The 25,219-nt window shown below is 33.4% G+C and overlaps 2 protein-coding genes across 2 annotated transcripts; both read right to left on the reverse strand.

The window, feature by feature from the left end:
* Nucleotides 1–141: 141 nt before the first annotated feature.
* LOC132739531 (chitin synthase chs-1-like) lies at nt 142–15,482 on the reverse strand (the record flags this gene model as incomplete). Its single annotated transcript, XM_060727245.1, is given in 14 exon segments — nt 142–661; nt 2,988–3,188; nt 3,435–3,570; nt 3,697–3,879; nt 4,056–4,209; nt 4,438–4,540; nt 5,801–5,880; nt 7,807–8,016; nt 8,293–8,409; nt 8,620–9,566; nt 10,101–10,241; nt 13,639–13,846; nt 15,001–15,143; nt 15,348–15,482. Coding segments are annotated over 13 exon segments (3,044 nt in total), but the record flags the coding sequence as incomplete, so codon positions are not given.
* LOC132739533 (unconventional myosin-VIIa-like) lies at nt 15,416–23,955 on the reverse strand. The gene is made up of 12 exons (XM_060727246.1): nt 23,833–23,955; nt 23,491–23,562; nt 22,343–22,478; nt 21,765–21,990; nt 21,096–21,260; nt 20,530–20,672; nt 19,669–19,885; nt 18,840–18,895; nt 18,210–18,359; nt 17,470–17,584; nt 15,833–16,086; nt 15,416–15,554 (listed from the first exon to the last, which is right to left on the reverse strand). Coding segments are annotated over exons 1-12 (1,629 nt in total). The 5' UTR covers nt 23,927–23,955; the 3' UTR covers nt 15,416–15,553.
* Nucleotides 23,956–25,219: the final 1,264 nt, after the last annotated feature.

Below are 25,219 nucleotides of genomic sequence, written 5' to 3' on the forward strand. Positions count from 1 at the left end.
GAGACATTATTCAAGTTGGTCAATGAATATATGTTTAGAAGTAAGAAGCCCGTTGGTATGAGAAGAAAATAAAGAGCACCGAATACGATGCATGACCATTCTTTCGGATGTAACAGCGCTGAAAAGGTAAAGGCAACAACGAGAAAGCCTAAAAATATGACACTCGGATGAAATGGGCTTTCTTGGGCAGCGGTAACAATAGTTCCGACTAATACGATCATCATTACAAACGCGTATAGTGCTGTGAGAATCTCCGCTACTTGAACTTGAGTTTTTGCCTTCACATAAAAGCACAAGATAAAGAAGAATATCGCAGGGGCAAGAGCAATCACATATCCCCATATGACAGTGACTTTGAAGACAACCATGTTAGCGCCGGCAATCATCATTAAAACAGTTGCAGGGCCGACAATTGTAGACAACAACAAGGCACCTTGATACAGGATATACAGCATGCTAATGTTGGAGTTTACATATACGGTGTTCTTGTAGTCAGCAAGAAGGTCGATGATGTTGAAAACAGTAGATGGCATCCATCTTCGACGTTGATTAAAGAACTCAGCAAAACCTTCAGGTGCGTACGTGAAAGCATCAGAACCAGCTGCATAGTCAACTCGATATCCCTGCTGTAGAAGTAGTGTGCAAAGCCATCGGTCCTCACCTTCGAGCAAAATAAAGAAAACTGAATATTCGCAAATCAAAGAGCATAAGAAAAAAAAATCTGCTTGATAATGTATCAGAGAGTATATTATTTCAATATATAAATAAGCATAGCTACATGTTTAAAGGACATGTGATCGCAAATTAATTGTCAAAATCAAGACATTAAAGGTATTGTCACACTGAACTGCAACTCCTCACGAGTTGTTTGAGACACACATTTTAGCACATAATTTTGCGAATTAAAGCGAAAAAACTCGATCGGGGTTTAACGTCCTTATATTAACGACATGGATGCGTGTGCACTGACACCTAAATGTTATGCGAATGTCGCATGCATTCCTGATAATTATCTCTAAAGTTCTCAAATATGTCGCGAGAACATCGCACGACTATCGCACGAGACATTTTTGTCATCTGTTTCGCATGTTTGCTAATTTTTGAACTTGCTGACAAAATACGCGTGAATTTTATATGAAAACCGCACGACAGTTATAAAATGCAATACAAAAATGAGAAAATTCAAACAAAAATAAAAGCAAACTCAAACTTTAACGGTCAAACATCGTTTGAGAAGGGTGGATAAGACCCCTAATTTGGTTGCTGGCGTCAATGCCAATGCTGAACGCTTCAGGAAGTCTCATTGCTGATGTATGTATGTATGTATGTATGTATGTATGTATGTATGTATGTATGTATGTATGTATGTATGTTTGTATGTATGTATGTATGTATGTATGTATGTATGTATGTATGTATGTATGTATGTATGTATGTATGTATGTATGTATGTTATGTATGTATGTATGTATGTATGTATGTATGTATGTATGTATGTATGTATGTATATATGTATGTATGTATGTATGTATGTATGTATGTATGTATGTATGTATGTATGTATGTATGTATGTATGTATGTATGAATGTATGTATGTATGTATGTATGTATGTATGCCATTCATGTCCTTAAAGATTATAATTAATTTAGGTAGCCTTTCAATTTTGAATTCAATAATTCTCTGAATGGTACGTTAGTCGATTTTAAGTGATGTTTACAATTTTGATGCAAGGGAGGCCAATGAGACTATTTTATGAATCATGAAGAAATAATATTTTAATGCATTGTCGGTAAAATAAATGATCATAATTTTTTCGATCATAATTTTTTCGGATTGGATTGAGGTTGAGGTTTCTAAAAATATGTCTCATATGGGTTTGTAAAGAAAAATGACTGTTTTTCTATTTATGGATTTAGCTTTTCAACTGTTTAGGAAATTGACTGATATGGGACAGGTCTTTATTTGACTTTGTTTTTAAGCATCCTTAGGGGCTTTTAGTGTCCAAATTTATATTATCTGTTGGCTTAATTCTATTTAGAGAACGGTTCGTGATGGGTTCGCGATCCATGCGATGATTTTGTGAATAAATTGCGCACGAATTTTTTCAAAATGTTGTTGGTTTTTTTATGGCATGATTTTGACGAGACATTTACGATTAAAAGGTCCTTAAACCCCTTTTACACTGGGCTGCGAATGTGAGTACTTGCGTACGGCATTCGCGGGATAGTTTCAAAAATGTTTCGAAAGCTCCAAATTTCGTCGCACAAGTCGCAGGTCTTCGTTATCTTGTTCAAACCATAAAAAAAAACATGAATCGCAAATGTCTCGTCAAAATCAAGCCATAAGCATAAGGGCCCTATATGTCGTGAATTTATTAATCAAGCCATAAAAGACCCATAAATTGCAAATGTCACGTCGAAACAAAGTCATTTAAGACCTATAAAACGCAAATATCCCGTCAAAATCTAACATAGGCTTTAAGAACCCATAAATAGCATATGTCTCGTTCAAATTAAGCCATAAGGACTCATGAATCGCAAATGTCTCGTAAAAAACCCCACAAAGGATCTATGAATTTCAAACGTCTTATTAAAATCAAGCCATAAAGGGCCATACAACGAATCGAACTGATATGCATATTTAACAAAACAAATATCACTATGATCAAAATTTTCTCCAGATTCATGTTCCTTTCATTAGAACATTAGAACACTTTTTACATGTAAGTTTGTTGTGTCAAGTATAAAATGCTTTTTTGATTTTATGTTTACATCATAGAATCAAAATAACCACTGTCATATATTATGTTAGCCTTGATAACAAGAAATATCAACAATGTATCTATTATTGATGTTGCAGCTATTAGTCCTACCATTATGACTAAATTCATTGTGGTTATATATTGTAACAACGAATGAAATCAATAGCACATCTAATTGAAACTTATCATAAACAGTTTAAGTTTTGTATGATTTGAGTACTGACCTTGATCATACATAAGGTGATGCGCAGCCTCTGTTGGCAGAATGGTATACTTTTTCATAACATTGTCGTCCATAAGTGCTGACCCTCTAAACATAGAGAAACATCCGGGACTGCAAAGTACACACCCAAGAACATGCTCCGTCGCTTTCTGTAGCCAGTGAGCGATAGCGTACTCGAACTTTTGGAACCAAACAACAGGCCCTAAAACATAACATCAGTGATTTAAGGAATTAGTTCTTGTGCAATTAAGTGCGTCGTCGTTTTCATCGCGAAGTTTTTTTTGAAAATGTTACACTTATATTAGTGAAAAGCAGCATGGTCTTAGTTAGGGTATGTTATTCAAGTTTCAATACAGCTTATTTTGATAACAAAGGAGGGGTTTATGCATATATTTTGAAATAATTAATTAGATTAGATGAATGAATCGTATATTAACTAATGACGTACCTGTACCAATAGGATGTATTCTACCACAAGCAGCACCAACTTTCTCACTTTTTCTCATCCTGTCAAGAAGAAGGCGGACAGCCCCAGGAGAAAAGTCTACGTCACCATCGAGTGCCAACAGAAACGTGTTTTGTGCCTAGGGGAAAATAATCCTTTGGTTTTAATACCACAAAAGAAACTTAATATATATGTTTAATATACTTTATTTGAGCTCAAATCGTTTAATGTTAATAAATACACATTAATATAGGTACATAACTACCTTTTTAAGGACTTGGTCATCAAAGGCCTGAAATATATGACTTCTGCCAATTGCTCCACCAGGTGCACTTCCAGGTTCCCATTGAATTAAATCATTAATTTTCCCTTCGTTAAGTGCTGCTGAAACCGTTTCCTGACACATCCTTACGATCCGGAAACCCAGCAAATAGTACATGTACATGACCTAAATAACATAAAAAAAGAAAGAAAATACTTTGATGATACAAGCATTAAATTTATTTGCATTTTCATGGAAGGCTTCTTGACAGTTTTAGCATTTGTGTAAATTAACTTTAACATCAGGTCGCTTTTTTAACATACACAATACACTGAACACTTTCAACTACACAATTAACTAACCTGGGACCAACGCTTCCTGTGCCTTATTTTTTGTTTATCTTTCAGATGAATGAAAAGAAAATTGTCTCCTGGCATTGTATATATTAGCTGGCCTCCATATGGTGTAGGAACTTTGTAAGGTGCCCTTATTTTCATGGCCTTTTCATAGACACAACTGAAATGGAATCAATGGTCGTTATTCTATGTGATAACATGTAAACTCAACATAGAATGTATCATACAAGAAACATAAGTGCCTATAAATAATAACTAAACATGAAAGTACAGACATTTAACTATTCAGTTTTATCGGATTCCAATCTTGTATAAAAACCGGAGTTTCTTCCTCAGTTGTTATAATGCAAACGAAATATAACTTTGATGTAAAATGTGTTGATAGTACCTGGCAGCTTCATCCATGATGGTTGTACATAACTTTACAAAATCATTTGGCACCCATTCGTCATTATCATCCAAAGTCATTGCATCATCAAACAAGATATGCGCTGGAATATTTTCAAAAGACATTCGTTTTTAAGAGAAACAACCGCGATACAAAAAATATAGTACCCCTTAAGCTATTGACCTTTACACGGTTGTTTCAACTTGTTTGAGATTTAAACTTTTATAGGCCTCATCGTGATTGTTTTTTTTGTGTGTTGTTGTTTTTTTAATCGCACCTATACAATATAGGTTGTTTGACGACTTTTATCTTTTTTCATGCCAAGTGGAGGAAAAGATCAGAATCCCCCTGTACATTGTTTCAGACACAAAACAGCACCAGAGTAAAATCACCAACTTTCCGTAAGCTAGGTGGGCAGCATCGTGAATGTGTCTGTACAGTTATAGAAATATAAACAATTTATATATAAGGCTATTTTTCAAATAGTTTTACATGGAAAGTCACTAAACCTGTAAAGAAAAGGATGCCTACTCATATTAGCTTTCATAAATGTTAAGGTTACTTAGTATGGTGTTGTGTTGTCTTATTTAGGTATTATGCATTATTTTGGAATGGCACCCAAAATGCTAAGAAAATAATAAGGCCGCATTTAATATATATAGTTAATGAAACTGAAGTTGAAGGCCTCATGATTTATTTGAGAGGTATTTATACATAATTTAAAAGGTTTTTAACTTTTTAATTTTGTCATTTCTAAAATAGAGGACAACAAAACCCAAATGAACGCCTGACCATTGACGGACAAGGTGCACGGCCTCATTTTGCAGTATTTAACTCTTCTTAAGCAAGTGCTAGATGCGAACTTGAAAGCCAATATCGACCAATGCTTCCCATGTTCTGATCCAATCAAACCGAGTTTGCAATATTTTTATTTTCTTTTTTTAATGAGTACCTATTTTCAGTGTGTTTCGCTTCTCGGTATAAACGCTCTAAAATCTATTTTACAATCAAATAATTTTCTGACTTAGACTTATAAGTCGTCAGAATTCTTTAAACTATTGCAACAGCAATGGTTAATTTACTTTACATATACTACAAGTCATTTTGATAATTTACTTTACATATACTACAAGTCATTTTGATATTAAACTTAACACTTAGAAAATACTAATGTTAATTTAACAAATTTCCGAATGAATGTATTTGAGTTTATTTTAAATTTGTAGATTTCTTTTCATGCTTGCTTTGTGTGTATTTATCGATATCTTTTAATGATATACATGAAATATCTCACTGACTTCAGGATACATGGCTACACTAGAGTATTGCCATTACTTAAGTTTACATAATGTAAAATGTTTACCTTCAAAGTCATAGAAATCTTTATCTTCCTTCTGGAACACTTGTTCCGCATGTTTTCGGACACACTGATCTCTGTCCATTCTGGAACAAAGAATAAATAGTAGTTTCTAGATAACTTTAGTATAATATAATATATCAATATTGAGTGTAAATGCAATGTGTTCTACTTGCTAATCGGCTAGATTGTGCTTGAGTGTATCTTGCCCAAAAACCATAGCCCAAAATGTGAAGTATTTAATAAAGTGCCAGGGCTTCTGCGCATGTTATTATATCAAAAATATGCATAAGATGCTATTCTTACATTACGCCCCGAGTCACGTTTATAAGAAAAATCTCCACTAGCAGACAGTTACTTTCAAAATTTAGATGATTTATGATAATTATTCTTGCATAAAAAATTGCGCTCCAATTCTGTCCATAATCTTTATTTTCACCGAATCAGTGGTATCTTTTGTCTGTTTTTAAACTAACTTTTGTTTGTTTGTTTATGTTTTACTTCACACCGACACTGTATAGGTCATTTGCCGAAATTCCAGCTTTACTGGTGGAAGAAGACCTCAGGTACCGTTCTGTGTATTATTTCAGGAACGATTGGGCACCTGAGTAGAACCACCGACGTTCCTCACATGGAAGAACTCAAAGACCCTGTCGGGATTTGAACCCTACCAAGGGACAAGTGGTTTGAAGTCAACGACCTAAACGCTTGGCAACTGACGCCCCCTCCCTATTTACAGTATAGCATTAAGATATCTTAAGATCATTAATATTGTAAGATTGTGCTAACCGTTGTAAATATTATTTATACTACATAATATGCTGTAAAATTCATTCATTCAATGATTTTTATTTGAAAATAATTTAATCACTGAAGGGCAAAGATAACCCTAGATCGCTCGTTTGACCCATCAAACTAATCCGAGCAATTACTTAGACAAACATCCTGACCAAGTTTGATGACAATTTAGTCAAAAATGTGACCTCTAGAGTATGTTTTTTTATTTTTAGCTCATATGACTTAGTTTTTGACCCAAAACGACCCATATTCTAACTTAACCTAAAAGTTATCAAAACATCCTTCTTGACCAATTTCCAGGATCAAAACTGCAGCTACTAGAGTGTTTACACGAAATTTCTATTTTTAGCTTCTGTGACCTAGTTCTTGACTGGAGATGACCTATATTCAAATTTGACCTAGAAATCTTAATACAACCACCTTCATCAATTTCCAGAGTATTTGGATCGACAATACACTACAGTGTTAAATATTTTTCTATATTCAGCTCATGTGACCTAGGTTTTGACCCAACCAAGACGACACATATTCAAAATAAATCTAATAATCATTAAAACAATCTTCCTGACCAATTTCCAGAATATTTAGAACAAAACTGCAGTGTTAACTGAGGGTTAACAATTTTTTTCTATTTCCTGAGACCTAGTTTTGACCTGAAATGATCCCTATTCAAACTTGACCTGTATTTGAGTAAGATAACCATTCTGGCAAAGTTTAATTATCATCCAGTTAAAACTGTGACTGCTAGAGTGTTAACAACACAAATATTGACGACACACGAAGGACTACGCAGACACACGACGCACGACGACCTACTCCGGTCATAGCCCCATCACTTTGTGGTCAGTTAACCTAAAAATCGTTAATCGAAAGGTTTGGAAAATCGGCGACTTTTTTACATGGTAGTCCAGTGACAATACAGGTTTTACTTTAACAGTTTATAACTATAATTATGGAAGGAAGCAAGATAATATCATACGCCCAAAAACATTATCCGCGTAGACTAGAGAGCAACAAACCAACAATTATAATTATCCGCAATGTCATTGGGACATTAATTCGGGTTATTAATATCGACCCAATAATGAATCTCTAAAATACAGTTGTACAATGTATGATTGTTTCTCATTATAATTAAGGCCATGACTTTCTTTTAGTTGTATTGTTATAATATCTATTACGCTAACAAGTAATACGACAACCAAGATCTTTACCTGAATATAGATTTCATAAGCTGTAACATTTCATATTTAGTCTCATGCCACATTGTTGCACATGCGTATATCATAGGGGCATCTCTGAACTTTGGGTTTTTGTAATCACTCGCATAAATGTCCTCATTCTCTGCCTTATTTTCAGTTTGACTTGCAACGTCATCTTCTTCATTACCTTCGATATTAACCTTTGAGTTATATTCAGACAACCTGTTAGGAGTATAAATAATAAATGCCCTGATACTTGGAATGTCTACAAATTACATTTTGAAAGATTTACTAGATCAATGTACCAAATCAATTCGTCATTTAACAGCAATTACAAACATACGAGTTTTTTTGTTTGACTATGATACAAAAGAGAAAGGACATCAAAACACTCGGCAATCTAATTAATACTCGGGGGCTATGCCCCCTCTTACAAATCAGATAGCCTCGTGTTTCGATGCTCGTTCTATTACTTAAATCCTCGTGAAAATTTTTTACCTGTAATAAACCTTTTCATATTTTATATCCATGTGCACCTTCCTCGTGTGCCGTCGTCTGTTCAAAAGCAGATGCTGCTCAAAAAGAATTCCGCAATAGAACGGGTTCATAAACAATCTGAAAAGTACATTTGTATGCATGAGAATTTAGAAAATTGTAAAATCTCAATTCAGTAAACTATGAATTATTTGATTTAATCAAACGAAGTCATGTTGCATTCTAACATAATACAAATGTAATGGTTTATTATCTTTCACTGTTGTTTGCCATCATAAAATATGATAAGAATTTCTAAATCATTATATACATACAAAAGCTTTATATTACCTTTCGGTCTTTGCAAGTCTTTCGATATTTGGGTAAAATATATGTCTGCACAACCAGTACAATGATATCCACACAACAGTACCATAAACAAAGTGCAAAGGTTCATAATCGTCTCGGCATTGTCGTTCCTCTTCAGTAAACGGGTCCAGTAGTACTATTTCATGACATTCTAAGGCTGCTATTGTTACAGCTATTGGTGTAGAAAGTAGAAGAGGAAAATTGAACGAAAATCTTTGTAGCTTCAATTTACAAGCGGTATATCCAACATAATGTCCAACAAATGCAGACAATGTCAGTGCAATTATCGCCCCGCTTCTTGCCAATGGCAGGCTGTTAAGCTCCCCAAACGCTTCTGAAAATGTCACATTCGCAATAGGTTTGTGTCGGTTCTGCCCATCCGCGCTGTTTTCCTCGTAATATACCTTGATAAACCAGGAAAGCAAAAATGTCACACCGATCTTAATAAAACTTGTACATGTTGACATGATTGGTCTTGCCTCTTGGAGTTCAAACTTTGCTTTCAATATAAACCTTCTCCAACAGCCATTTGAATTTGTTTTTCCGCAAAATCTATCGTCAACGAAATTCTCCCAATACGCGCACGAAACAAAAAACATACTTACTATAAAATAGACAATATATGTTGTTTCGTTGTCTATTTTACTGTCATCGACAAAATGATTTGTTATTAAAACAATAGGTATATACGCAAATTGCACTAAAATTGTCAAGATATTAAGAGCAAAAACAATAAGTCTGTTTCTTCTTGACTGTTTTTCATCGCTCTTTTTAAGTTTTACATCGGAAGCACAAACCGGAAACAAAACTGCCGGTACAACACCAACTCCGCTCAGAAGCAAAATGCCATTCACCATGTCTAGTTCTGGAAGAACGATGAACGCCAGTATGCAAAGTCCTATCGAATGCATTACTTCGACTATTAAACACTGTAAGGGTAAATATATCAAAACAATAATAACTAGAGAGACAATAAAGTATCACGAGAAGAATTCTATTTTAAAAATTTCCTTTTTATATAAACATACGTTGAATGCCTGAATGTAAATAAATGTGCATAATTTATGCAATATATTTATATAATATATGTCATGTATTAAAGTATCCATGAGTCATAAAAGCTGTGTACGCAAAAAGGGTTTAATTAATAAAAAATAATATCATAAAGGGAGATAATTCAAACCCTTATCAATATCTATTGCTATGGTTCTTTGGACAAATTTTATATATATAATAAAGGGCGAAAAAGTATGCATGTCACGTTGGACGGATGGACAAGGCGACGACAATATACATTCCCCTACAGGACAGCATAGTATATTTAGAACGTTGTGGAATGCATTAATCTGTATGATATTTAATGTTTTAATGTTTTGGTGTGTTGAGAATTAAGTATGATTAAACAAATTGATAAATCAACATGGTAGAGTCTACGCTATAAAATGATATTTCAATATTCTTACCAGAAGAAAAGTTGATGGGCTCGGAAAAGGTAAGTTGTCAAACATCCATTTGAAAGCACTGCTCAAAAACGTCAGGCAGTAGGGGATGAGGATAGCTATGGTCAACAGAATGTGGTTCGCTGTAGCTTCTTTGCTTTTATCCTATATTTATAAAACACATTGAAAATACAAAATGTATTCTTGTTATGGTGTAGCATTCTTTTAACCATTGGAAACATTGACAAATGTAAAAAACAGAGAAATTGTCCTGTTGATTTTAATGTGCGAGAAGTGATATATACTGAGTTTCATAAAGAACTAGCATACTTGTTAAGTTGATATCTCAAACCGTATGAGGTACAACTCACTTGAACCCAAACCGTATGGGGTACAATTCGTTTGAATGAACCCTCCAAGCATTACGTCGTTTAGTCTATAAAAGAAATAGGTTTTACTTGTAATGACACAAAGTCCACAACAGTGAGAATTGTCAAGCAAGTAATCTCATATACAACGTTCTTATAAGTTTTAATGCCGAAAAGTGTTAATATAATTGTTTAGTGTTATTTGGACATTTAAAAACAATATATTTTAAAAGGATTCTAATGTAGAGAAATATGCAAACGTATACTCAAAGTAAAGTCTGATAATGTAAAAAGTCACATTGCTAGATATCACTTTAAACACTATTTGTAAATACACATGGCGTAGTTCTGCAAAATAAAGAATCTATTGACAGCTTCGCCCATCACCACAAACTTTATTGCTAAAAAGCATTGTTTACGGTAATCTCAACCTCCATGGTGGGACCACATAAGTTATTTAAAGCAAAAGAATGCTGCATTTCCTACATTGAGACTATGTACGAGTAATTCAACGTCAGACTTACAAATACCTCAAGATAATCGAAATATATATAAAAATATATAAAAACAAACACTATTTAGTGTTTCTGAATAACATAAATCTGGACACTTGTGTCAAAAAGTACCAAAATTAGCTCATGTTTAGGATAATATTAAAAAAGACAAAACTGTCAGTATTTCTGATTCTAGTATTTCAAACATAGAATTGTTCAATTTCGTCTGAGATTTGTCTTTTGAATAAAATGTTGCTTTTCTTCCTTTTTTTATTTTAATGCTTGAAACGAACATGCACTTGCCGATGAAACAGCTCCAACTTTTCATACACCCTTCATTTTACCAGAAGTTAACAATCTATATCTAATTTTGTGAATGGTAAAGTTGTCGCAAATACGGCATTCGCATCTAAGTTTAGAATTATACATAAAATAAAATAGCTATTATTTTGTTTTCATTAAAATACTGAAACATGAAAATTTATAAATGTGGACTTAATGATATTTCTGTCTTCATCTACGTCACGCACTTGCCGTGGCATTTCTACCACTAATACGCCACTAAAGTCATCACACAAAACATAAACGATTATACAGTTTGATTTTGATCCAGGGTCATAAAAAGACCGATTTTAGGGATGTTACATGGCTGCATGATAACATGTATTGTGTTTGCAAACAAGCATTCAAAAGTATCTTTCCATGAAATATGTATGTTTGTATTGCTTCCATGTTTGTCGACTTTCGCACAGTATTCGAAGTAAAGACGAGTTGTTTACCTTTAAGGGAACAAATAAAAAAAAAGGATTATCCTTCTGGAGCATTAAACAACAATTGCAGACAATGTCGGTTTGATTAAGTCTGTACATGAGAGTTCATGAGAGACTTGTGACTAAGACATTTTGTAAAATATATCAACCTGACATTACTTTTTAAAATATGCCGTTAATGCTGCCAACTGTAAAAAATAATTATTATCTTGTGGCCTCAAGATATTATCTAGCGTTCACAACTTACTTTAAACAAGAACTCCGCGATTCGGATGTGTCGCCTTGTGAACAATATAGTTTTGGAGAAATGGCCAGGACAAAAATGAAATATGAAAATTAACAAAGGGCAATAACTCAAAAGAAAGAAGTGCAGAGCAGCAGTTTCTGTGCACGGCACTTCTTATCAATAAGATCTATCATCCTATGAAGTTTTAAGTCTATAGCTTTTATAATTCTTAAGAAATGGCCTGGACAAAAATAAAATATGAAAATAAATAAAGGGTAATTACTCAAAAATAAGAAGTGCAGAGTACCGGTTCTTAAACACTGCACTTTTTCTTAGTGAGATCTATCACCCTATGAAGTTTAAAGACCATAGCTTTTATACTTTAGGAGAAATGGCCTGGACAAAAATAAAGTATGAAATTTAACAAAGGGCAATAACTCAAAAAAAAAGAAAGGCTGAGTACCGGTTCTTGTGCACTGCACTTCTTATTTTATAAACTTTCAAGTCCATAGCTTTTATACATAAGGAAAAATGGCCCAGACAAAAATAAAGTATGAAAATTAACAAAGGACAATAACTCAAAAATTAGGAGCTGCAGAGTACCGGTTCTTGTGCCCTGCACTTTGGGTCATTATAAGAAGCATGCATACCAAGTTTGAAGTCAATCCGACTTATAATGACTGATTTATGCTCCGGACAAGCTTAAGGGGACGCCGACGCCGACAACGACGCCGACAACGACGCCGATGCCGACACCGCCGACAAAAGTAAACCCTATATGTCGTCTTTTTTAAGGCAACACAAAAATAAAAATAGTCGAAATTTTAAATATATGACTTGAATTATGAAACAGAGTATTTATTTATAAGAATTGTGGACTTCTCAAAAATTTAACCACATTTTAACAATTTATCAGGACTACACCCTATACAAATGTTGAAACAGGTTAATAATCTATACTGTAATTGTTTATTCGTTGTATAATCGGCGAAAATCATAAAAGAAAATAACTTAATGTATTTTTCCATACAGTGACATAGAAAATTTGCTTTAAAATTTTATTTCAAGTACAACATGTGGATTATGATGACATTTCAGATTCACCATGCCTAAATCGATATAAGAATTTCTGTGCATTTTCAATGTTGATATCTATGCAGTTAACAAATTTGACTCAAGATAGTATTATAAAGGGCCAGTATATAAAAGACCTTATCAACCTATATGAAATAAATTGCGAAGATTTTTTTTCTCTCTCTCACTTACATATTCGTCAAAATACCTTTGAATACCTAGCTTACCGTTATTTTGATTAAAATGTGTGTTTTTTTTAATATCAATTAGCATTATTATATAAATGCATGACCAGGCTTTAAAAAGAACTTAATCAGCATTATTTACTGCTGTTATCTATGCTGTATTTCATTACTATTCAAATTGTAAAATATGACATGTGGACAAAGATTCTCCGTTTAACGACCATTTCAGTAACAAAGGACAGTACCTCAAAGCCCAATATAATTGCATTAGTCGATACTGATATCCCTACTGAAAGATTCATTTTTCTATAAACTTTCAAAGATAAATGTACATAATGATTGTAATGTATTTGGATGCGTGTTGGTTTTTTTTTAGAGAATAACATTTTCAGGAGTTCTGTATATATAATAAAACGCATGATATTTAATTATTGAAACAACTTACATCTACCAGAGACTGAGTATTATTATTTGTACGAAAGATGACCGGTGAAACAAGGACCATCAGGCTGAGTTTTTGAGCTACAGCACACCAGAGGACGGTACAGAACAGGAGTATATAGGTGACAACTTTGATTACTTGAAGCCCCCTGTCTTCATCTACGTCACGAACTTTCCTTTCACGTGCAATAATCTGGCAGACATCCCAAAAACTGTAAGATAATTGCATAACAATAAATATTCTTTACAACCTTGCCTGTCTTATGGGGTCGTGGACGGTAACTTGCACTTTCCAGTACCGTCACTTAACAGACTCAATCAAACCGAGCCTGCAACATTTTCAATTTTTACCGTGTTAGCTTTTTAAGGGATTCTGTTTTTCTCTATTTTATGATGTACATTTGAAATAATTGGTATAATAATCTGAAAGCAGCTAATCTAACGGTCATATACGGCTAGCCTTTACACACGGTCACTACCTGTACATGTATATACAGAAATTAATAAAGACAATAATAAAGAGAATAATTTGCATGTTTAATAAAATATTTATAAAGAATGAACATAAATTACAATCTTTCAAATAATTTCACTGATAATGCTTAGTCAATTTTGAAATATTAAGACAAGGAAAAAACAATGATTTATGAGGAAAAACATCGACTTTAAGATATTTTATAGAGTGTTCAGCAGCGAATGTAAATTTCCGATTATTACTGAAAATGTACTCAAAACGATCTTATGCAATCGTAAAACATTACATTACATGAACATCCAACAAACAAGAAATACATATGCAAACTGTTTTTAGGATAAGCGACTTTAAACAACCAGCTTGGAGTTTTAGAGAGTTTTTAGAGTTAAAGACGACATTTTCTATCTTATTTCAAATGCATTACATAATTATTGCCCAGTAGAAAATAGAAATGGCTTGAGTAATGTTTGTTTCTTTCATTTACATGTTCTTCAGGAGGAAAAATAAAGATTATCAAACTCTAAAAATTAATGGTACAATATAGTCGAAAATGCTTTCATATTATTCAATGAAATATTCCTCAAGAAACTTAAGTTTGCAACTTCATTGTCATTTTAGGTTATTTTATTAAAAAACGCCCTACGGTTAGTCTCTACATTGTATACAGGCCAGCCATACTTTAACTTTTGGCTACCAATTCGGGCCTATGCGGCTTGCTACTTTCTAGAGTTGATTCCCAGTATGACGTCTCATTACCAAGTTTTTCATTTGTATCCCTCTCTTTGATTTCGAGGGCTTTTTTCGAATCTAAATGGTTTTGAATATTCAAATATGAGCCCGTTACGGTTAAAACTGTTTATATGAAAATAAAAAAGTAATAATGTATCTTACGCTAGCTCAGTCTTCTTTTTGTCTTTTTCGTCATGTTTATCCATCTCTTTCCTCTCCGTATGTTCGCTGTCAATATGAACAACTGGAGAGGGTGGTCGAACAGAATCAGTAAACCTACCATCGTGTGGTACGGTGTCTCTTATCTAAATCATTGTTAAAGAAAATAATATTTAGTATTATATAAGTTATTTTATACTTACAGAAATCTTAATGTGTACATAAGCAAAGGTTGACATGGCATTCGAAAAATGATAAATATGATGTTCATTTTTATGCAGTCATAACTGAAATGAATAAATAAGATGGGGCTTAGTGAGAAGCAACACAAATTTGGCGTTAGTACATACCCCTTTAAAATTATATTCTGTGTCAGAAAGGGATGATGATGGTGATGAATCACCCGACGAGTAAGAAGGCGGATCACTATCATTGCCGGTTGCCCCTGTCTGTGATATCACCGATGTACCTAAACCTCCTTTTGAAGCACCCAAACCTCCACTGGATGTACCTAAACCTGTTCTGGATGGACCTAAACCTCCATTGACTGTACCGCTCTGTGATAAATATCAAACATCCCAAACTTAAACCACGAGAGTCAAGACATATATAAATAAAATAAATGTATCCTAGTAAAAGTATTTTTACAGAACGATAAGGAAACCTTGAGAACGGTTAAAGACACTATTCATGTTTCTATCGAAAACATTACAATAAAGCTTCCTTCTCTAATATAAAAGCCAGTTTACTGCATCAAGTCGATAAATAGTTGCTACAGAATGGGTCATTATTAGAACAAATTTAAAGGTGCAAGTAACATATCTATAAAATATACCAATGTTGAACCCAGTTTTCTTGTGTGAGTGTTTCACGTATTTTTTTCTCCTCCTCCTCTTTGCGCCGCTTCTCTTCCTCTTGCCTTATTCTTTCCAATTCTTCCCGTCTCTTTCTCTCAGCTTCAATGCGTTTTTGTTCCTTTTTTATTTCCGCTATCTTCCTCATACATCTAGTAACTGTAGCAGCAGCTGTTCTTTGACGACAACGCAGTATTTGCTCAAACCAATCATTTAGCTCGATCGTCATGAATATCTGATAAGATATCGTGTAAATACAAAACCATACATTTTACACACGTTTTAATTCAACAAATTACCAGTCAGCCACACCCTATATATGCTTTGCAACTTTAACATGCTAATATGTTTGTTTTGATTTAAAACGATTTAAAATAACTTTTGTAACAATAAACCACATTTGCCACTAAGTTCAATCTTAGTTTGTACATGGTTACTGCTGTTGTTTATCTACTTGCATTGATATTTGCCATGCTTATGTCTAGAGAAGACCAAGCGCAGTCAAGCCGTTACAGGACGCCTTGCGGTTGCATTACTAGAAGCTAGTGGCGAACAAAAATTATGTAATTTGTGTAAATTTTACTTGGAAAGACTTATGTTTTGTGTTCGGACAAGCGTTTGTGGGATTATTCTCAAATTTCATTGACAAACCAAGGTGCTGGCATTTCCTCGGACATTACTGTAAACTCTTAGTTTGCATTAGTTGTAAAAACGATTTGTTTAAATCATTTTTTTTTTTAATTTAGAGTTTTTCTAAACTGATGTTAATTGTTTACAGTGATAAATACATTTAGTTATATTATAAATATCTTAATAATTGAGTTATTGTCGATCATTATGTCGTTATTTTTTATCGATCGAGAGGGGATTAGACATTGTATTCGGTTTTGTTTACACTTTGAACTTTAACCATGACTTCGGTCGTACCTCCCGTGACGGAGTAACTGTCAGCGGGGCCGATTCATGATCGGGAAACTAATTTTTGGAAGAATATCATACAGTTTTTCAGTCCACAAATGATTGGTCTGGAGTTTTGTGGTAATTGGTTCTGCCCTTAGAACTTGGCAATTCCAGTTTTGCTTTGCGGTGTTTGGTGTTACCCTACAACGGCATGGAGTTTCAAAGTCATTAAGGGAGACCCCAATTCGATATCATTTGCGGTAATTATTTTGACCGATGAACCCGGTCTTTTGTGTTTGCGTTGCGTTTGAGTGATAATGTTTGCGGGTTTAGTTCACTGTGATAGTTCTTGGAATAAAGCAAAAAGTTCTTAAATGCAACAAGTTCGGTTTCCTAAAAGTCGATTTCATGTAAACACGGGCAACTCTGTCAAATGTGAGCGGCAAAATCATTCCAAACTTGAAAGAAATTTATAAGTTGGTTATTTGGACATTTGTAGCTTTGTTAAATTAAATTGTTTCAGTGGTGTGAACTTGTCGTCATGAACTTACAACAAAATAAAATGGCATTTTGTTTTATTTGTGTTTTATTTCAAATATTTTGAAAAAAAAGATAATTAAACGCTTAACAATCACAAATTATCTTATGACTGAGACAAAATTTCGGTTTCAAATTGTTTAGAAGTTATGAATTCAAGTAACGGAGAGAAAAAACATACCCTTGATGTACCACATCTGAAATCTCTATGGAAACTAGATGGGACTAAACTAAGGACGCTTTGATTAACGTCCGCCTGTCTTTCAAGCGGTGGAGACGGAAATAAACCGCGGTATCTGAAATTATTTCCCGATTTATTAGACAATGGTAGTAAAAGTATTCATAATACAATCGTATCAAAATCAAATACAAGCAGCAATAAAAAAAAATAAAAAAAACTGCTATGTTTAGAGATTTTTATGTTTAATAGTGTATTTTACAGATTTAGGTAGTAAGAGTTGAGACATTTTATTCATCATTTATATTTATATATTATATATTTCATATGTATTTAATATAATGACAATGGTAAAAAACTACGTCCCCGTCCCTTGAGCCTTGTGGGGTTGCCTTTAAGGGTTTAGGCATCAGAATTGGAGCCGCCATTTATCCCTGCGTTATCGTAAGAGGCTACTTAATAGCCTTGAATCACTGAATTCTATGCTATCTCTTAGTTTAGCAAGCACTGTGCTTTGGACCCCAAGTGTTGCTTTATGTTTGTAATATCCGTGGTTAGCCAAAAACATATGACCTGTTCCGGCACCAAATAACTTAAATTATCCAGGTGTGTATTAAAACTTTACAAAACATAAACAAAACAAAACTGAGCCATCGCATTAATTTCAATAATAACATCAAGGGTTCTCACGAAGGCACGCACGCTGATACTCTCAACTCTCACTGATTTGCTTATATACAAACCTTGATAAGAAATCTGTATAGTATTTGCGAACTGCAAAACCCATCTTCCTAATCTTTGCAATTTCTGCTAATCCATTGTATCGTAATTGGTCTGTGACAACATTCTGGTCAAAGTCGTTCGCCGCAAGATTTGAATTGGCTTTAATGCACCTTTAATTAAACGGAAGAATTAGTTAGTATTGCAAATGAAAAATACAATCAACTGATACAATTTCTCTTCATATGTGATATAACTTATATCCTTAATAAGAACACATTTAAAAGTAATGTTACCTCAACAATTTGGGAATTCATTAAAATCTTGCAAAATGCAAATGTTAAAATTCATGTAAAAACAAGTTAACAGGTTAAAAATTGAGAAAGGACCGGAACGCCGATCAAAACAGCAAAGTTTAAAATATTGCGGTTTGTAGTGAAACTTGAAAGTTGTCATATGACCTATACTGTGTTGGTGCGACGTAAAACTCAACTAAACATTCTCTTTGGAATTGAAGCATTTTATATTAAGAAACATCAGTTGATGTGCACACAAAATTTATAGCACACTCAATGGTCAGACTTGTTGGAATTGGTTAAATTAATTAAAGCTCGTTGATTTCTTCCTTATAAAGATAAAGTTTGATATCTCACCTGACAAAAAATGGGTCCCCATCACCTAACTTTTCTAACAACTGCATCAAAGAATTCTAAAAGACAAATATATACAGGTCAATGATATTACGTAACATTGTCTAAAATGCCGAATGTATGGTGGCATATTTCTGATAACAGTTAACCATCTAATTATCGCGTTGATTATATATCTAACAAGTTTTCGTGTCAACACGGCAAATACCATATATTTATCAGCCAAATTAGACATTTGTTCTGTTAGATAGATAAATTACGAATAAGTATCTGACTTCCAAAAGCACTTAAATGTGCCCAGAACATACACTTACCAGTTAAATAATATATAATTATCTGTTTATCTATAAAACATGTGTTAACTGAAGTACAACTAGATAAATTATCAGATGATAGTTAACACGGTTATTATATGGTAAACTGTTGACAGAAATATACATCTATATATAAGAAACCCAAAAAAAAATATTAGGGTTTTTTTTAACCCTTGCCCGGTCCCCGGGATGATAAATTGGGGAAATTTTTGTCCTGTTTTTGCAAGGAAATTTTTAAAAAAGCTGAAAACCCCGGGCCTGGATTTTTAAATTTCTGCCCAAAACTTACTATTTTAAGCATTGAATACCTTATGCATTGAACATGAAATATACATTTATCAATACTTATATAATTATATAGTTAGCTAAGAATCATAATTCAAAACTTTTACGAAAAAGCTATAATGTATTCACTGTCTGAATATAAGATGTTTTTATTATTATGCTAAATAACAGAGTCCTGTTTCATATGATGTTTAATAGAAAATTCAAATAAATTTCATTTTAATTCATTTTACCTGGAAAAATGAAACAAGCGTCGAATGTTTTTTCCCAGGAGTAATCTGTGTCAATTCCCGTGGCTGTGGCTGTTGGACTGTCCCAAACTTCTTCTTCAAACTTTTACCTATTTCCACTGCTAGAGCCGCTCCTGCCGGAGTTGATTTTAGTTTGGGCTTACCTGGAACCATCACTGGTACTCCACGCCGCGATGGTCGAAACTGAAAACCTGGTTCCCTAAAATAGGAGATTATTATCAAGTTCCATTCCAATTGTAACGTGTCGCAGAAGTACTGAATTAATTTTTGTGCTTTTGTTAGGATAAAAAGTAACTTGTTATAATTCATACTAGCAGGACAACTTAATTAAAGTTTGGCCATAAACATATTACTGACTGACATTGGCAACTGTTTCACATTCGGAGTAACCGATTTAGGTCTCTTTTACAAATTTTTACATACCGACATGTAAGCAGAATTGAAAATGGAATCCCGAAGAAAGTCCAAAACGACAAAACGTTCTTTGGATAAAGGAGTCTAAAGTTATTAATAGAATCAAACCATCAACTCTGCTATTGATTGCTTAATGACTTTTTTTTGCATGCCTCTGTCGCATTGGAACACCAGTGGTTTAGCGTAAGTATAATATGGTTAACAAGATCAACAAGGCAAGGCGGCGTGCAAAGAACGCAACCCCGACACGACCAGTCCAGTGAACCAGAACCACAAGAACCAGTGGCAAGGAGCCCAGGATGACCCAAAACAAAAACAGGTCAGGGCGAAAGCAAGGCTAAAAAAAATCTCATATCAATAGTCGCCATTGTAAATACGCTTAACTCACTTAATTTTATTATTTATAAACTTTTTGAAATAAACGTTTACATTGATATTGTTCCAGTTGGTCCTCTTTTAATAGTAAATAGGTCAGCTATGAAGTCATCTTTGCTTTCTCTCAAAGTCTGAACAAGTTCAGGATTCAATCTGTCTCGGTTCTTCTCTAAAAATCCGTCGGCGTTGTACGGAACCTTTATTTTACAAACATGGTTATCATATTTATAGGACTGAGAATATGAATGATTTGACTCAGAAAGGAAGTTTATTATTTATAAAATAAACACGTTACTTAAACATATTATTCATAAGATAAACATATAACTTAAGCATACTCTTCATGGTCGATTCAATGACAGGATAAATAATCAAAAATAATATATTGTGTAGTGTTTTATCTACGTTTCCTCTACTAAAGGAATCGTCTATAAAATATCAAAAAATGGTTTCAGTTATTTTGGTGGCTTTATCACAGAGAGCAATAGAAAGTCAAAACATAATTTAGGATGAAATGCAACCATAGTAATCGGTTTTTAAGGGCAATGTATGATGTTTTAACAATTTAAGCATTATTTGATATGTGACATTAAAAAAAGAAACACTACTTGACAACGTACCAAAGCCGCAAAATGTTGTATACAGAAAACTGGGTGGTCTCCAGGTGGTTGTATGAACAGTTTATTTTGGCCAAATTTCTTTTTCAAGTGATCAACAAATCCGCTATCAGAAGAATGTTGTATGTTGGAATTCTCGTCCAGTATTGCTAGAATACCTGACTTTGGCTGTAAATAAAAACATGACTAATGAAATAACCACATGTGAAGCGTTATTGTTAATAGTCTTTATGGAGCTCCACTGAGGTCTTTAACGCATACAGTTAATGCATATAATTTGAAGATCTTACATAGATCAACACGGAAAGTATATGAAAAAAATGATACAGAAATATACTCATAACAAAGTTCAATTTCGTTATTTACTGATACTCAAAGCCTGATTGTAGTTAAAGACCTTAAAATGGTTATTTAATCTTTAGGTCATTTTGCAGAACGAAAATCATTATTCTTGAAAAATAAAACGAGCAAATGACTTGGAAGTTGGCAGACAAGTGTTGGTATACATACACCTACATAAAATGTTGAAAAATGTCAAAAAGAATACATACATCCAGTCCCGTTTCTTTAGAAGACATTGAAAACTACATTGTAGGCTACTAATGCATGGTTTGATAATGGAAAACAATTGAATATGGTATAAAGTTTTAATTAGTTGGGTTTTTTGTTTACCGTTTCAAACATTGCCAATAAATCGTCATTGTTTTCGAAATGTATCCCATCCAGTTCCACTCCCTCAGCCTGGTATATTTCTAACTCCATCGTAAAAATCTTTCTGTTCATGAAACTTTGAAGTTTTTCGTTAACTAGATTTATACACAACTGTTCAAAGCTATTATTCTGAAGCTTTTCAAAGCCGGCAATATCCAAAATCCCGATGCTAGCAGATATGTTTGATCTAGAGGCAAAAAGAAGTGTTTACAGTGTTCTGTTCAAAAATGAACTTTAAGAGTTTTATCACTTTTTAACCAAACCTAACGTCTTTTAAAAATATGTATTTCCCATCTTAAACTAACATGAATTGATCTCAGAAAATCAAATTAAAATAAAACAAAATGTACCAGTTATTATCTATCCATTACAAACTAATCCTTACATGTGTCTTTAAGAACTACACTTTTAGTGTGACTGCATGATATTTTCAAAACAATATCGTATTACAGCTGAAAAAGGTAAAGCTACGATCTCAATTTAATGATAAATTCCAAGTTTGATTTTTGTAGATGAAACTGAAAAGACAAAAGACTTACCCAAGCCTGTTCGGGTGAAGATCTTTGTTTATCATTCTAACCAACCAGCCAAACATTCTTTCATACAACATCTTAGCAAGCGCGTCACGGCCGTCATTTGCTTGTTTTGTTGTTTTATGAGTTGCCACATAGTCATCTGAATTAATAATAATATATTACAAATGCTGTCCGTACGAAAGGAGACAAGCGCGCTCGACTATTCTCAGTGTTTGACAGTAAGAAAAGGGTCATAAGTCTGTAAAACAGTAACTCAGAGTTATGGAATCTGTGTCTATCAAGTAAGATGATCATTGAGAACAAGCGTGTACAGTTTCAACACATATCTTTTAGTAGTTTTGGAGATACCAACTCGTACACAAAAACTTAATCAAAATGTAACAATGGATGAGTACAATAGCATCTCTCGCTATTTTTCGAAAAGTTGAGCTAAAATTTGTTCCTGCTGCCACTTTTGGCATCATTTAATCACTATTTATTTGTCAACTATAAGTTCGGTGAACCTAGTGGTGAAAGAATCTACATAAACTTCTATGGATTATGCATTGGAATATCAATTTAGTAACAGTTATATTTTCTCATATGAAATCAATGCTGTTCTGGAAGCAGCCTGGAACGCATCTGATTTAAGCAGTGTAAATGTGTTTACACCTCATGCAATCTTTATATTGTCTGGGGATTAATTGGATGCTGAATCCTGTCGATAAAAGTTTGTCATTAAATGAATAATTATTTGTTATAATACAATGAAAGCCTGTATTAAGTACTGATAAAATTTATAAGATCAACAAGTTTTTTTGAAGAGAGTCATAGAAACATACTAAATAATCTTTTGCTATAAATATGAGTCGTTGAAAATTCGTTTAAACGATTTATATTTAAGGATCTAAACGTCAAGGGTGTCCGTGGCCGAGTTGTTAGGGTTGCATACTTCCGACGAATTGCCCCTCACCGCTATCAGCACGAAACCCTAACACAACAGAGGTTTGCTTTGTTTCATGCGAAGAAGCTATCCAGGTAGTTTGAGGAATGTCGGTTGTTGTACGCGTGTGCTCGTTTGTATCTGAAAAAATGCTCGGTCTTTCTACACCAGTAAACATAGAACGTCGCTATATTACCCATAACAGTGTTAGTGCGAATAAAAAACTTACCTCTAACTTTCCGCTTGCTTGTAATAAGCGCCTCGCCGAAAGTGATTTCATCAAGCTCCAGCAATATAGCGGCTGCAAAATAAATTATGATTATCCAATCAAAACATCGGACATCCAAGTCTAACAATATAGCTTCTAAATTATGTAGGTTTTTATATTTTGATAAATGGATAAACGATAGAGAGTTAATGCGCGACGAAAGTATAAAGTAGCATAATTTCCACCAAGGGAACTACTTTTAACTGTGAAACAGACGAACTACTGAAAAATAATTTGTACAAAAAGTAGGCATATTATTTCTTTTCATTTTTTTATCAACAATAATTAGACTTCAATAGTTACCATGAGCAAACGGAGCAACATCCTTTACTTGCGCAGCCCCTCTGTTGTCTTCTTCAAACTCTATCTCCGAAATGAGTACAACCGCTGCTAACATTCTAATGAGAACTTCCCTGTCCTGAAAAAGGGCATTTTCTTAAAGCGGCCTTTAGCTTTTATTTAATGTTGAAAGAACAATTCTGTGTTGTTTCAAACTCAGTATTTCAGTTATAATTTATTTTATCTTCGAAAATTGCATCATACCACTGTGAGGCCTACTTCAAAACAGCGTCCCCAGAGTTATTTATAGGGCGTTAGTGTCGTTTTTTTCTTAACATTGAATATCAGAAAACGAATCCACCGCTTTACTACTTTACATACAGAGAGCGGACCGGTAGATTAGAGGTATCGACGGGTTTTATTTCTTGTTTAATATACTTTATCGACGGCAAATTTTATTTTTCACCTTAACCTTTTTGATATGACAATTATATAAAACGAATTTTCTTAGAATAACATATTTCAACTTTAGAAAAGCTGAAGGTCGCTTTAAATTAGAGGCGCTCTTTCGTCACATAATTTTTCGTGTTCAAAGACTACTAGTTGTAATGGGGCATACATGCAAGTCGCCATTTGAAATTGTATTTCTCAAATTATAAGTTTATAAGGGACATAACAAAAATGTTCAAAATAAATATAAATTAGGTTACAGTATAAAGTGGCGGATGCCACTTTGACACGGTAATGTTATGCTTTTCACAAGGCACGGAATGCGATATAAAAAAAAGACGAAACACACGCAAAAAGAAACTCAGTAGTAAACCTAACACTGTAAGGCCACAGGAAAGTTAAAAGGGTAATAAATGTTTATCAAAATGCATGTAGCTATATATGGTTTAAATTTAAATCGATAACATTTTTGTGAGCTTTTCTTTAAAATTATATATTTTGTTGTAGTTACTTTGTGATTTTATTTTATTAAACTTCTGCAAAAACTTTGACATTTTATCAAATGAATCCCAATTTGTTTTTCAAATAAATTTTTTTTGGCAATTGCCCAACTTTTAAAATTTATCTTCTTAAATGGGTTTTTTTCCCAAAAAGGTTATACTAAATCGTCTCCCATTATTCTAATTGTTAGATGATAAATAAATTGAAATCACAAACGCAAACGTAGACAATTATACTTCTAAGTAATATTGAAAAAATAAATAATACGGACTAAAAAGTTCGCGTATTTGTGTTAATTCTTTTAACATAAAGACACATTAAGTCTTTTCCAAAAGACTGCTGCTAATTCGCTTTTTTTTGTTTAGTTTGTAATGTTGTTTTTTTTTTTGTTACATTTAATATGCAAATTAAACCATAACATGCAAATGACGTAGTATTCAATATGCAAATGATATGAAAA

The sequence above is a fragment of the Ruditapes philippinarum genome, unplaced genomic scaffold (genome assembly GCF_026571515.1).
Source record: "Ruditapes philippinarum isolate M1 unplaced genomic scaffold, ASM2657151v2 ctg5444_1_1_1_1, whole genome shotgun sequence".
In the NCBI taxonomy this organism is placed as follows: domain Eukaryota; kingdom Metazoa; phylum Mollusca; class Bivalvia; order Venerida; family Veneridae; genus Ruditapes; species Ruditapes philippinarum.